Source organism: Schistocerca nitens, chromosome 2 (assembly GCF_023898315.1).
Source record: "Schistocerca nitens isolate TAMUIC-IGC-003100 chromosome 2, iqSchNite1.1, whole genome shotgun sequence".
Lineage (NCBI taxonomy): Eukaryota > Metazoa > Arthropoda > Insecta > Orthoptera > Acrididae > Schistocerca > Schistocerca nitens.
In genome coordinates this window covers 71,709,531-71,725,038 of record NC_064615.1, presented here as the reverse complement: position 1 = coordinate 71,725,038, position 15,508 = coordinate 71,709,531, and the positions used below count along the sequence as shown (strand labels likewise).

The 15,508-nt window shown below is 39.9% G+C and overlaps 1 protein-coding gene across 2 annotated transcripts in view; it reads left to right on the top strand.

Annotated features, from left to right (window-relative positions):
* The window catches only part of LOC126235726 (katanin p80 WD40 repeat-containing subunit B1-like), a 142,799-nt gene that overhangs the window by 83,514 nt on the left and 43,777 nt on the right, over positions 1-15,508 (top strand). For both annotated transcript variants that reach the window (XM_049944501.1, XM_049944500.1), the window contains 2 exons: positions 2,924-3,000; positions 9,764-9,838. In XM_049944501.1, coding sequence (XP_049800458.1) covers positions 2,924-3,000; positions 9,764-9,838 — 152 coding nt within the window. The remainder of the gene's footprint in view (positions 1-2,923; positions 3,001-9,763; positions 9,839-15,508) is intronic.

The following is a 15,508-nucleotide window of genomic DNA, read 5'->3' as shown; positions in this document are numbered from 1 at the left end:
GATGGCAGCCAATCAAGGAATATTTGAGGGAATTGGTTTTAAAAATTTTATTTCAATGGCCCCACTCAAGTCTATGGGTTTTTTCCTGAGTAACTTCTGCTATGCTTACATTACTAAAGCTACCTACCTTTCAGAACCAAGGCAGTTCCGTCCAGTTAAAGCAGCTGTCAATAGGTGATTTCAGCCCTCCACTGAAATTGCTGGCTAATTCACACCATTGGTCTAGCCAGTAGTGAACTTGAGAGACAGGACACTTGTGTGGACACTTGGGGGTTCTGGAGAGCAGTACTTAGTTGCTTCTCTTTCTTGTGAACTAGACCGTGCCTATAGTCTATATGGTGAGAGAAGAGCTCTGACAGTTGAAGTGGCCTTGGCGTATGTGCTTCCCACATCCATGATGTCCAATCAGATAGAGAGATATTGTTTATGTTACCATGGCAACGCCCTAGTGTTGCCTTAGTGCTAGACGACCCCTGCTGTTGGGCAGTGGTGCTGCATGCTTTGTTCAGGTTTGTGTGTGTACGTCAGCATCCCAATAATTCTGTGACTTCCTTGCTATGTTTGTGGGGAATGGCTTCCTTTAGTGCAGAGAAGAGGAGTTTTGGAAAAGGAGCTATGCTGAAATGTCAAGCATGTTTACTTTGAAAGGGAAAGGGACAGTGGTGGGCCTTTGATACCAGTGAGTAAAGTGATTGACAGAGTGGCAGAAGCGTTGAACATCTGCACAGCGACAATGAAGAGTCACAAATGATAATGAGGTTGCCAGTTCAGCTGGGAGCCCTGTTATTGTGCACATGGAAAGTCAAGAAAGAGATTGTGTCATGTGATTGAAACAGGCAATTTTGACAAAAGTGCTATCAGGCAGCATATATATATGCGTACTACAGCAGGAAAGAGTACCCAACATTTAAGAACGTTGAAGGCATCACTGTCAGGTAGTGGTTTGTTTACTGACAGAGTGACAAGTCTCTCTAGTCTATTAAATTTCGGGCATGCAGCCACGCAAATAAAATTTCTTCCACTGATCTTATGGCTGTGTATTGTCCGGCCATCCTCAGAGTAAGTTGCAAGACTTGCTGGACGATACCAAGAAATTTTATTTGCGCAGCTGCACGCCTGAAATTTAGTGGACTACTCATTATGCCACGAAAAGTTGAAAATGCACAAGAAGTGTCTCTGGTGTTTCTTTTTAAAATTGGCTTCTGGTGGAAAAAGTTTTCAGGAAGAAAGGTACTAATGGAACATGAGACATCGTAACATGGAGGTGTCATTTCTTGTGGGAGTTGCTAGCAATGAATCCAGAGAATGTAATATGGACTGATGAAACATAAGTCAATGTCCATCATACGTGATCAATCGCGTGGGCAGGTGGCACATACCATTGAACTAAGAGTGTGCTAACTGGTAAGGGAGGGTGACTAATTATAATTTGTGTTGGCTCTATCAATGCTTTTTTGCCTAGTGCTATGATGATATTTCAGTAATTTAAACACACACACACACACACACACACACACACACACACACACACACAGTTGGTTTCAGTTACCATGGGGAAATGAATGCAGATACATTTCAAGACTGGTTCATTACTCATTTGCTACCAGTGTCACTTCTGGTAATGTTTTTGTAATGGACAACATATCGTACCATTCTATGCAATTAAATAAGGCACCAAAGACTGCAGCAAGGAGACATGAAATAGTCATCTTGTTGAAAGATAATAAAATAGACCTTGAACAGAATATGCGAAAAGTGGAACTTCTGGAATTAGTGAAATGATAAAAGCCACAAAAGGCCCAGTATGCAATTGATACAGTAGTAGAGAGCCACAGTCACAAAGTTATACATCTTCCATTGTACCACTGCCATTGCAGCACCATCAAATTTCTCTGGGCTCAAATAAAAGCAGATGTCTCAGTGTGAAATAATACCTTTATATTGAGAGACAGAGTGAGTCTGGTAAATGAGCATGTCACACAAACAATGCCCAGAAACTGGAAGATCTTCATGAACCATCTGTGGAAAGAGATTACAAGGTTGAACATAAAAGAAGACGTAAGAGAAGAATTCATACAAAATATTGTAATTTCATCAGACGATGAGTACAGCAGCAGCGAAGATACCAAAGCCTGTGTGATCTTGATGAGAGATGATCAATCAGATGATGATGATCTTATCTTGTGGTTACTGTTCTCTTGCACAAAAAATAAAGGTAACATCTTCATTTGATATCTTACATGTAACATTTGTGCATTTTGCTGTACTTTGTTAATGTCAAAAATCTATTTGTGTGTTTTTTTTACACTGGTAACACATGAGAAAAAACATTTGACCAAGGAACACATCAATCAGTAGAATGCTGCAATGAATCATGTGACATTGTTCAGCTCTATAGCCCTGGCTGCTGTGGGACGCAAAGGGTGGTATGGGAAGGTCAGTCACCACGCTCCCTGAACTGCCAGTTGCTGGCCCACTGCACTTCACGTGTCAAATATTGACAACTGTGCTGTCAGTTGTCAGTGCTCTTCACTCACCTTATGGAGCATAAAACAGACATTTTTCTTGGGACTCTGTGCCTCTGGCTCTGCGTTCCATTACCGGCCACCAACAGAACTTAACATGAACCGCCTCCTTTCTTGTTGCCCACTACTTTAGCTTGTTCAACCTCCTAGACTGGCCTGCACCTGGTAACTTCCTACACTAAGCATGTCTCATGTACTCTGTATACAGAAATATATGCCTTTTAGTTGGCCTAATTTCATGTTCTCATTTGACGACAGCCCTGGATACCCACTCCCAAGTCCTGAGTGCTCAGCCACCTGTACAATATTGCATTTAATTTTCTGTCATTGCTCTGTTTGTTCAATTAATGTTGGAAATATGTACATACACTTACATTTTTCTTATTCTTTTTTTACAGACTGCTGTTGAATCAGCAATAAACATGAACGAGCAAGCTATCGTAGTTGATGTCCTTGATGCGCTTTGTTCCAGGCAGTGAGTAACATAATATTAAATATCTTTTATTTTACTGAGGAATGGAGTTAATGAATTGACTTTCATATGACACTAACTGACGTAATCCCTGTGTTTATGTAGTATATTTTTTACTAGAGCGTATATGCAAAAAGACTGAAATGCTCTGAAATGCTTTTTAAGAAACACACGTTTGGTAAGATCAACAAGTACTGGTTAACATTCATATTTAAGAAAGCAGTATAAAGTAACATTTGCAAATTAAAAATCTGTTTATGGAAGCATGAATATGATAATTGAATTAGTATTTAAAGATTTCATGGAAATAATAACTAAGGGCCTGGAAAAATAACCTACATTCCTCGCAGCAAGGAGTCTTTATAATTGTGAAATTACCTGCAGAAAAATGGTCAGTTAAGGTAACAATTCAATTGATTTGATGTGCGCACATCTCCTAGCAGACAAGTAATTCAATAAAAAACTTGACTTGTAGCGCTCCATTTATACATTATCTCTGTAATATACATGTACAGGTTCTGGGTATACAAGGTTGCTTTTTGTCTCATTGAGTAAGAGATAAGAATTTTTTAATATTTTTCAATAAGAATCTGCTCAGTGTGAAAGTATTTCCTGTTTTCAGCCAGTTACAGTAAAACAATACTGAAAAAAGAGCATCTAATACTGAAATTTCAGGCTGATTTACAGTGACACTGGAATAGTTGCATAATTGTTAGCTGCTATTGACGTTAGTAATGTGGCCTGGATGAGGAGCTGTGTGATATGACTGGACTATTCTACAGCATGCCAAATCAGTGACAAAATCCAGGAGATGTTGCAATTCTGATAGCGTTAGTGTAAATGTCTACAATACCATCACTGCTTTGGAGACAGTTGACAAAATCACTCGGACAATCCAACAAACTGAGCAGGAACGTCACATTGTAAGAGCACAGTGTGCTAAAGCTACAAATAAAGTGTTATGAAGACAAATGAAGTGTTGTTGCTTGATAGTAACCATTGGACAGAGGGGCCATTCGGACCATTTACAGAACTCTAGGTGATGATTACCAAGTAACTAATGTTTTCAAGCAAAGTGAGAGACTTGGTCATGTAACCTGTGATTCAGGCTCTTTGAGGAAGAACTTTTTTAAAGGTGATCATGCAATTATAACTGACAGTACAGGCAATAATTTGCACTGCAGTCATAATTAGACAATTGAGGATGACACCTGGCATGTCACCAAAAATGCTTCTCACACTAAACAGAGGATTGTGTCACTTTTTACCACCACATGTCCTCTTGAACCATAACTTCTGAACATTCATAAGTGACCATTATTAGATATGATGGTGGAACATTTTGTTTTGGATAATGGAACTCTTGGCTTAATGTCCTGAGTCTCCATGAAGATGCAGACCTCACGGGGTGAATAGCTGTTGCAACAAAACAATCATTTGTAAGCAACCTATGGAGCATTCACCTCCTGATGGGAAGAGTATAATGTCATGTAACTCTTAACCTAACCAATAAAGAATACCCGGGTGAATAAAGAATACCCGGGTGGCCAGCACTGCAGAGAAGAGTAACAGAAACAATTCCCTTAAATAGTAACAGACCACATTACATAGTACACACTGTATTTGTTGCCATTAAGAGATGGAGGCATCGGGATAAAATATCACACTTATAGTTGACCAAGGTATGAAGCTCTCAAGCTCAAGGCAGTTGATTCTGTGATGACAGAATTACACAACTTACTCAACTAAAGTACAAGACTCATCAGTTACAGACACCTCATAGACACAGACATCAGTGAATTAAAATAGTGGGAGGCTGCTGGAGTGATTGAAGTGAATAATATAATGAATAAGTGGTAAATTTGGAAAGGCTATAAATTTCAGATTCACCTTCAATCACCCATTTCCTAGTCTTTCCAGAAGCGGAAAAATCCAAGAAATAAAGGTAACTCAGGGTATGTTACACATAAGGCAACACTACTCCCTACACACATAAAATCATGTGCCACATTAATCAAACGGTCTATTCCAGAGACTGAAGTGGGCACACAGACTGATACAACTACCATCATAAGCACCTACACCTGTCAGTACAACTTTGGAGCTGTTACCCTCAACAGCACATCAGTTGAAGTATGACCAGAAAGGGCAGCAGCAGAGAAACTGATTTTATACATACGAGCACCTCCCCCCCCCCCCCCCCCCAAATACTGTGAATGAACTGACCAACACAAAATGCAGGTAAACCTCTGATCTCCCTAAAATCCCTAAAAATTTAACACGTAGTAAATGGTGACCACAAACTGAAAAGTCAGTACTGAAACAGCTGAAACACATCTTTTAATGGCTGATGACTTACCGAACTACTAATTTAATGATGAAATGGACTTGAAAGTCTGTGCCAGTGAACTCATCCTACTTGACTCTTGACCTAATATCAGACAGTTGCTGAAGGGCCAGAGCTACCAATACACAAATCTCCAGAAGAAAAGCAGAAAGCCCATTCTATGAACTGATATCACATAAGGGGAATAAATAAATAACAAAAGGTGAAATCATGCCTGGCAGTCACAACCACCACTACATAAATGTGAAAATATGAGTGATGACAATGCACCACCCACCCCGGTGGTGCAGGAATGGGATTGTAAAGCCCCCACAGTTTGTGACTCTATGGTACAGCTGCAGTGGAACTACATATAACCGAGTTCTGACAGACAGCCACAGTCTCTCTTGGTAGTCACTACAGTACAGTAAACAAATTTCCCATGTGGTCATAAAACTATTGTCGGAAAATACAGCATATTACAAGAAATGTGTAAATATAGTGTGAGTTTCTGGAGTAGTCAGTACACTAGTACATTAAGATGTATTTAGTGAGGAAATGTGCCTAAATACCAACCTAGAAACAGTCATGGTATTAGTACTGATACCTACCAGGGTAACAGTTTGCTGTATTTACCTCCCACAAGACAGGAGGTTTCACATGATATGATCATTGTTTGAAGGCCGAGTTACCACCATCAATCATACTGTTAGGCGACTTCAACTCTCTCAACCAACCGTGCCTGCATATATACTATAACAGAGGCAAACTAATTAAGCAGCCCATTCCTGATCTTGATCTCTGCCTCCTCAATGCTGGAAAATCAATCCAGTCCAGTGCTGCACATGACACTTGCTCTTGCATCACGGTAACAATTTACAACCTAGTTCACACTACTTTACTCAATTTGAATACACATGAGATGCTTTTGGCAGTGATCATTTTCCAGTCATCTTCTGCCTCCCAACTTTCTGATCAGTAAAGTGTCCGCAGTGCTAGATGCTCTGAAACGCGAACTGGTCATCCTTCAGCATCAAAGTAAAACTTGTTGCTGGTCATCAGACTGGAATTGATATCTAGATAAAGACTGTCACTAAAACTATTTTACCTGCTGCAGAAGAGGCAATTTGACACTCCTCGAGGACTGGGTAGAATTCATAATCAATTATCAAACAAGAACAGAAAACAACACATCTTATAACCATATGTAGCTAGAGTAGCAGTATGCATCCCAGTGATACGAAAGTACTACTGCTCCTATAATCCAGTGTATAAAGGACCCACACTTCTCACATAGCTAGAGACAATCAGCTTGACAAACAGACTGTGCAAGCTATCAGAAACAAGGGTAAACCAGTGACTTCTGTGGTGCCTGGTGATGCGGCTCTGCACATTTTGACTCACCACTGATCAACTGATGCCTCTAGATTCCTCAGTTTGAGACACAAACACCAACCCCTAACTGCTATGTTCTTTGAATTACGTGAAGCATAAAACACTGCCTGTTGCCATTATCATCTTTTCACATTCCATGGGTAGTTTTTCCAAGGCAACCTCCATTAAGAATCTCCTGTCTCTACTATTTTTCCATATCCAGATTGGAGTGGCCCTCAGAAAGATATGGAGCACTCGGGGATGTGTCCAAGGTCTTGAGCTCTTCACTATGACGATCAGTGGGATTATATCTCTTGTGCACCCACTGACCTTATCACAGCTACATGAGAATTACTTCTGCCTCCACTGTTGTACGTCAATGTACGTCACCAAATGTCAGCTACAGGAAGCCATCTGAAAGAGACAAACTGGATTTGGAAACATGACTTTCAGATCTCTCCATCAAAATCCTGTGTTATACTCTTCTGTAAGCTCACGAGAGGCAATCCTCACCCTAAGCTCATCTTTGGCAACCAATCAGTACTATTGCTTGAATGCTACCACATCCTAGGTCTTCTCTTTAATAACTAGCTGACATAGCTGCTGCATGATGAAGCTCAACACACTCTCGTTCCCCAGTAGCACCAACTGCAGAGCTAACCAAATGGTTCTCCTGTTTTTGTAAGTTACTAATTCTGTTCCATTTGGACTATGGGTGCGTCCCACAAGGTTTTGCAGCTTCAAACAAAATTAAGTTTACTTGAAACTGTCCACCACAGTGGCATGAGGCTGGTGATGAGTTTTTCACATGAACCCCATCAACAATATATTGGCAGAAGCTAGAGTCCCACCAATAGGAGTCTGAAGACAGCAATTACTTGTAAATTACTTGGTAACATTCCATTAGATGCCCACTGACCTGTGTTTCTCGGTACATTTTCACCGTCAGTTTAATCTCTTTATGAAGTGACCCAGAGCAGGCAAGCCAGTGTAGGTATGACTGGAAGCTCTGAGAAATGAGCTCCAACCTCTTCTAGAGGATTGTATTGTTCACCTCCATGGGTAGTCACACACCCTGCAATGCTTCTAACTTGTCAGTATCGCCTGTAGCTGATTGATGCTTGATGCATAGAAACAAGTAACTGTACAGAACAAACATAAGGGGCTTCGTTTCATCCTGTGTAAATATTCCCCTTGTAGGAATCCATACATCACCTCTGCAGGCATACTGGTCACATTCTTTCTTCTGGTTTTTGGCAAATTTGCATCCTGTGTTAGTGTGTACTAATGTGTCTCATGAATCATTAGCAAAAGTGACCTTTTTCAAACCTTTAGCCTCTTTAGGCATTGTTCTAACATCCATGCTAGTATTTATACATCTGGGGTTGTGGGTTTCATATACAGTAGCAAGGAGATGGTTACGGGTGATATGGCTGCGTCAGTTTGGTGAATGAGTTGCTGCTTTGTACCTGTCTACTGACTGTTATTACGATCTGCCGTAAACAACAGTGGTTCCTGTTGCCAAAATGTTGTTGCCCATGGTTGACTGTGGGGCAACAGTTTTCTGCAAATCATTGTAGTTGACACAGCAAAATGTAAAAATTGTGGTGCATCTGCGTTCTTGAAAATGGAGTGCCTCAAGTGCCAGGCCCCAATAAACTCACTGTGAAATGTCTTCAAGCATCAGTTGTGGCCCAAACAGTGTTCTGTGTAGTTGTGAGTGCATTATGGTGATGCTGAGTGAATCTGAATGTGGGCAAATTGTTGGTGCTTGTATAGCAGGTGTTTCTGCAGTGAAGGGAGCCAAGTGCTTAGTGCTTCAAGTGGCACTGTATGAAAGATTTATACTGCATATGAGGAAAGAGGCAAAAAGTCATCCACAAACTTGAGATGTGCTCAAAAGTGTGTGTTCAGTGATGATGACAGATATTAACTACTTGCGAGCCCTGTCAGCAGCAGAATAACACAAAGGGAGCTCCATAACCAGGGAATTGCAGGGCGAGCTAGAATACCAAAGCCCCTCATCAGTGAGGCATACCCCTGTAAGAGAAAAACATGGTGTTGAAGGCATAAAACCTGAGCTATAGCAATGGGAGAAAGTGATTTGGTTGGACGAGCTTTCGAACAAAGTCATTCTTCTGCAGTAGAAAAACGCAGCACCCTGAGACAGTGGCCATGTGTGTGTGAGTTGCACTTGTGTGATCATGTCTGGTTTTCTACTGCAGAACAACAACTCTGCCTAAAATAGGTAATTTTAGTAGTCTTTTTCTTTGTACCTATCTGCAACTCAATACCTCCTCTATATGGGGAGTAGCAACCTATCCTTTCCGTATTGTTGTCCAGATATTAGTCTTATATACAGGGCTCATAGATGTGTACACTGGGCATAGCAGGTATTTTCTTTCATCAAGTGCGCTAATACTTTGGATTTAAATCCAGTGGCAACAAACCCATGGGATCATTCAAAACATGCAAAATTTGGGACTATCAAACAATGGAAAATCCAGGCTGGAATAATGACAATATTATCAAAAGGATAGATTGCTACTCACCATGAAGTGGAGTTGTTGAGTCGCAGATAGGCACAACAAAAAAGACTGCTAAACAAATAAGCTTTCAGTCAAAAGGCCTCCTTTTGCATTCACATAAACACAACTCACACACATGGTCACTTTCTGTGGCAGCCAGAGACAGTGGTCATATGTGTTTGAGTTGTGTTCATGTGAATGTGTCAGTGTATGCTGACTAATTCAAAAGGAGGCCTTTTGGCTGAAAGCTTATTTGTTGAGCTGTCTTTTTGTTGTACCTGTCTGCGACTCAACATTTCCACTATATGGTGAGGAGCAATTTATCTTTTTCATAATATTTTCAAACTTAAGACAAGTTAATTAATAAGTGGCTTCTAACAAGAGTATGTCATTGTAGTCTTTTAAAACCTGTAGTAGATAGTCTGTTTAATCATTAACATATGATGTGTTTTTGTGGATTATAATGTGTATACTTGAAAGTATTCTTATTATTAACCTCTTTATTGTGTGAAGTAAAACAAAAATCCTTATTTTTCAGCAAAGTTTGGAATCTTGATGTCTGTGTTGCCCTGCTGCCATGCATTAATGAACTTCTGCAGAGTAAGTTTGAAAGGTGAGTTAATAGCAAATTTGAATTCAATAAATGGGAAACAGGCCTGTCTAAAACTACATGTTTGTGTATTGGAGTTAATGACCGCTCTTTCAGTACTAAGGTCATAATCGTATTATAATCATGCACAGGGGACTGTGTGTGTTTACAAGACTCCTTTTCCAACATATTGTTTTCTTGTTCTTCAACAGCCATCATCTAGTGTGCCGATCTGTTGCAGGTCTTCACAGAGATCATCCTCAAACTTAAGAATATCATTAAGGTCTTGTTTCCAGTTGCTCAATGTCTCACATTCCTATACTTTTCCTTGTTGCATCAATGTACTGTACATCTTAAGTTCGAACATTCTCACTGGACTATAGGTCTCAGTCAGATGACTGAGAATGTAGTAAGAGTGATTTCCAGTATGGATCTGTGAGTTGCTGCAGTCTTTGTGAAAATTGCCTCCAGGTCCATGAATTGTCTGATCCATTTATGAGTTTGTCTCCTCTATCAGTACTTGTAGTGAATGTTTGGCTCAGCTTGATCTATAACAAAGAGAAGATATTGCGTTTTTTATTGATTTATGAGAAGACCAATTTTGTATGTTTCATTAGCTAAGGACATACTTATCTGCAGTAGGTCCTCTGTCTCGAGACAACGTGGCTATATGCATGGCATATTCCAGATGAGTGATGTTTGTATTTCTGACTTCAGTTTCATGTAAGTTCATGATAATTGTTTCTTTATTTTCTCTAGTCCTAGTTTGAATAAAACTGGTGACAAACCATCCTTGCCTAAATCTCGTCATTATATCTGTGCCCTAACGGGAGCACTGAAAGACCTAAGCAGAAACAAGGCCCCTAGAGTAGACAGCATTCCCTCAGAGTTGTTAAGATCCTTAGGAGAGCCACCCACGATAAAATTATTCAGACTGTTGTGCAAGATATGAGACCTGCGAAATACCCTCAGACTTCAGGAAGAATGTATTAATTGCCATTCCAAAGAAAACAGAGATGTGAATGTTACTGAACTTTCAGTTTAGTAAGTCACAGTTACCAAATACTGGTGAATTATTTACAGAAGAATGGAAAAAACTGATAGATACTCAGCTTGAAGAAGTCAGTTTGGGTTCTGAAGTAATGTAGGGACATGTGAGGTGATACTAGTACTATGGCTCATCTTAGAAGACAGGTTAAAGAAAGGCAAATGTTTGCTTATAGCTTTTGTGGATTTAGAGACAGCTTTTGGTAGTGTTGACTGGATTACACACCCCGAAATTTTGAAGATAACAGAGATAACGTATAAGGAGTGAAAAGTTATTCACAACTTGTGCAGAAACCGGACTGCGATTTTAAGAATCGAAGGATATGAAAGTGAAGTCGTAGTTGAGAAGGGTGTGAGACAGTGTTGTAGGTCAGTGTTATCCAATCTGTATACTGAGCATCAGCGAAGAGAACAAGGAAGACAGTTGGAAAAGAAATTATAATTCAGAGAGAAGGAGTAAAAACTTTGTGTTTTACTGATAACAGTAGGTATATTGTAATTTTGTCATAGATAGCAAAGAACATGGAAGGTTGGTTGAATGGTATGAGTGGTGGCTTTAAAAGAATTTGTAAGTTGAACATCAACAAAAATAAAACAAGGGTAATGGTATGTAGGTGAATTAAATCTGCCGATGCTGAAAGAACTGTATTAGGAAATGACACACTAAAAGTGGTAGATGAGTCGTGTTATTTTGGCCACAGTATAACTGATGATGGCTGAAGTAGAGAGGACAGAGGAATTTATTAACATCTAATATCAACTCAACTGTTTGGAGGCTCTGTATGGAAGTGAAACATGGATGGTAAGCGCTTCAGAAAAGAAGGCTATAGAAGCTTTTGAAATGTGGTGCTATTGAAGACTGTGAAGTTAGATGATAAGATCAAATAAGGAATGAATTGAATTGAGAAACAAAGAAATTTGTATCACAATTTGACCAAAAGGAGGGATTGGTTGATAGGAACATCCTGAGGTATCAAGAAATTGTCAGTTTGGTAACAGAAGGTATTGTAAGGGGTCTGAAAAGCTTGACTATCATAAGTGAAATAGTTTAAATGATTTCAGGCCTGGCTTCATAGTGCAAAGAGTTACCACAGTGGACCATAAAATCAGAAAAAATGTTCTCTTCCAGTGCATTTTGTAGGACATTTTGGAACCCATAGAAAATTATTACTCATACAGATATGAGCCTTACTTGCTCTCAAAGGTATGCATTTCTACAAAATTTTACTTCAGCATGGGTCTTTAAATAATCACAGCAAAAATAACAGGAATTTCTCATTTCATGGGCTTAAACATTATCATATATTCAAAAGCAATCTGTAGGTAATCCATAATCATGAGATTATTAATTATGTCACTAACTTTGAAAAAAAAAAAAAAAAAAAAAAAAAAGATATCCCAAATGACTGCACAACTTCAGTGTACTTAGTCAAGAACAGAGTAGTAATGGTGCTGAGTAACTCTTTCCATTGTCTTCTGTCACTCTGTTACCATCTGAACTAATTTTACTATTCAGATATTAAAATAACATTTCCCAAATTATCCCCCCCCCCTCTCTCTCTCTCTCTCTCTCTCTCTCTCTCTCTCTCTCTCTCTCTCTCACACACACACACACACACTCTCATGCTTCCATGCTCATACCTTCTGCTTCTTCTCTGTTTCTTCTTATGCCAAGGAACTGAGGGCACTTTAAAGTATGGCTAATCCATATTTTCAAGTGATCAGCCCGTCACAGTAATCTGTGGTGTTATTTTTCTGTGTGCCTAAGATGTGAAATAAACAGGCTGTTCTATATGGTTGATCACAACAGAGTTCATGTAGCAGATGGCTGACCAGAAGCAAAACCCAGAATATAGTGAAGGTTGTCATAAATCAGTCCAAGTTGCGAAACATAAACAGGTAAGGTTGACCTCACAATAGTTACGTGGTGCATAGACAAGGGCTTCATAGAATAAAAAAGAGAACAAAGCTCATTTTACATGAGCAACTTTCTGCTCAAAATTGACTGCTCGAAGCCTGTGCGCCTTTCATGCCTGCGTGTAAGTCAGCAACCAACCATGATGCAAGTGTGTATGGTGTCAATGATGTATAGATTGTGCCAAGTATGGAGTTCTAATTTTCCAAGTGCACTTCACGCTGTGCATGGGCAGAGACGATGGACTGTGGAGGCATCTGCTTACATTGGAAGATGTAACCTATTCTGGTCGAGCTCACTCCTATTACAGAAATGTATTTTGTGCTTTTTTTCTTCTTAATTTTTATTATGTTGTTTGCTTTGTTTTAATGGCACATTAGAAAGTTGCACAAGGTCTTGCTGTTTTTTTTTTTTTTTTTCCTGCTAGTGTTCTCCTACCAAAAAGATGAACTATCTGAGAGCAAATAGCATTTACATTTTACAGAGAAAAAATCTACATTATGCATAAATGAGGACATAAATGGATCAACATGTTTTAATGAGCATTATTTCGACCGTGGAAAAAGTTGGAATTATTGGACGAGCAAGAAAATAAGGAAAGAGGATAGAGCAAAAAGGTGCTATTTACTGCATTGTACGTTTTGTCTGATGTGTTTGCAAGTATATATTTTCTTGGGCAAATATACATTGTTCTGAAATGTTTGGACAGCTCTTTTCCTGTTCTTTCAGTTCTCAGCAGTGTGAACATGACTTTGACAGGAACTTCCACTATGAATTCTGCTTTGGTCATTAATAAACTCTATTGTCATTATTTGTTTGTACATTTTGTTACTATATTTCGATTTTTCCCTAAAAAGAATCATTCCTCATAAACTCACTTTCACTGTTCAGATGCCAAACTGCACAGCAGACAGCTCTCACAACACCAGAAATTTTAACGTTGACATGTAAACAAAAATGACCACTGTAAACAGATCAGACCCAGCACGGGAATAAAATGCCAGGGGCGCTGCAGTAGACACACTCATATCGAGTAGTCAGTTGAGACAGGATAGACTGATCATGTAAAAGGGACTTACAAGACAAGTGGCTGGCGAAGATATTTATCAGCACTATTGCATCCGTGATCATGGCCCACCATATGTTGGGGCTGTGTGTTAACTCAGTTGCTATGCAGGCCAACAGTCCATGACCATGTGTCTGCATGGATACTTGTGCTGGCCAACGAATCTCGAGTACTGTTTGATAATAAACTACTCCCATCATTAATTGGCACATAGGACCAAAAATAGCCAAGTTTGTGCCTTGTATGGTGAGAAACGGAGAGGAGGAGTTGAAATGGCCCCATGGCATTTACGTGTCATGATTGACCAGATCAGGTATCATTGCTGGCGCTGGGTGGGAGTACAGACCAGTCTTACATCTCTGGGGAACTATTTGGTCTTGCCAGCAGAGGAAATGTGTGCCAGTGATGATCCAGAGGGGTGCAATAGCAGTTCAACCTCTTGGACACATTTTTTTTTCCTCTGATTGGAGCCGGAAATGACTTAGGGTGATGGAAGGGTGATGGCAGTGGCTTGACCTCCAGTGGCTCTCACGTTTGCCAAAGATGAATGCGAAGGTTATAAAAATGGTGGTAGGCAGGGTGGTTGACAGGCTTTTCGTGATTGTGGTTGTGTCTCTGTGGCTGTGCCCAACTCAGTTGCAGGGGAGGTTTTGCCATGGCCAGAGTTGATTCTAATATCTTACCAGGCACTCAAGATCACTTGTGGCTTCAAACATTTGTTGTCCTCCTATTGCTACTGTCAATTTAGGTCTACATTGGGGTTCAGGTGAAAGTGAGAGCTCATACATGGGACCCTACCCAATAATAAGGCTATGTGTGTGGGCAGCGGGCCAAGATAGGCCAGGTGCAGTGGGTTGAAGAGGGTGTTTGTTCTGCACCCATATAGTGCTTTGGCTGGGCTACATCCACTGACTGGAGTGAATTTGTATGTTGCAAGGAGGGTAGGGAGGGTTTCCCTGGAAGTGACTGTTATCATAATTAAACAATGGAAACTCCAGATAGGAATGTCAGCAATGTAGGAAAAGACAGATTACTACTCACCGTAAAGAAGACACGTCGGAATGTAACACATTTGGAACAAGGGACTGATGACCTTGCTGTTTGGTCCCTTCAACCCCAACCAACAACAACAACAACAACAACAACAACCTTCCCAGTGTAGTTTTGCAAATATAATGGAGTCTGAGAGTGGCAGTGCTGCAGTTACTTCCTACTTGTTGACTCTTTCTCTTTTCCTGGAGCATGCAGGGGTGTAAGGCAAGCTGTGGCTTACTATGAAAGTTGGGTGAATGATCTTTCTATTGTAATCTGGAACTGACAGGTCAAAATGACTACTTGGCAGGACCAGATGGCCTCTAAGGAAGCTATGTTTTGTGATGCTGTGGACAGTGCAAGTTGAAAATTAAACAGTGAAGTGTATACTATCACAAATGTGCTCCATTGCTGCAAGAGTATATTGTCTGGAAAAAGTTTGCTGCTGTAGTTCATCCTTCAAATGGAAAACATATAAAGTTCATCCAATGAAACAAAATTGTTGTATTCTTGTTTATTCGACATGACAGAGTATATGTACTCCTCACAAACGAAAACAGGGTACAAAGCAATGTCGCTATTATGTCTATGTGACCAAAATGTGCACTGTTTTTGTATTCTTTTAGTGGTGACA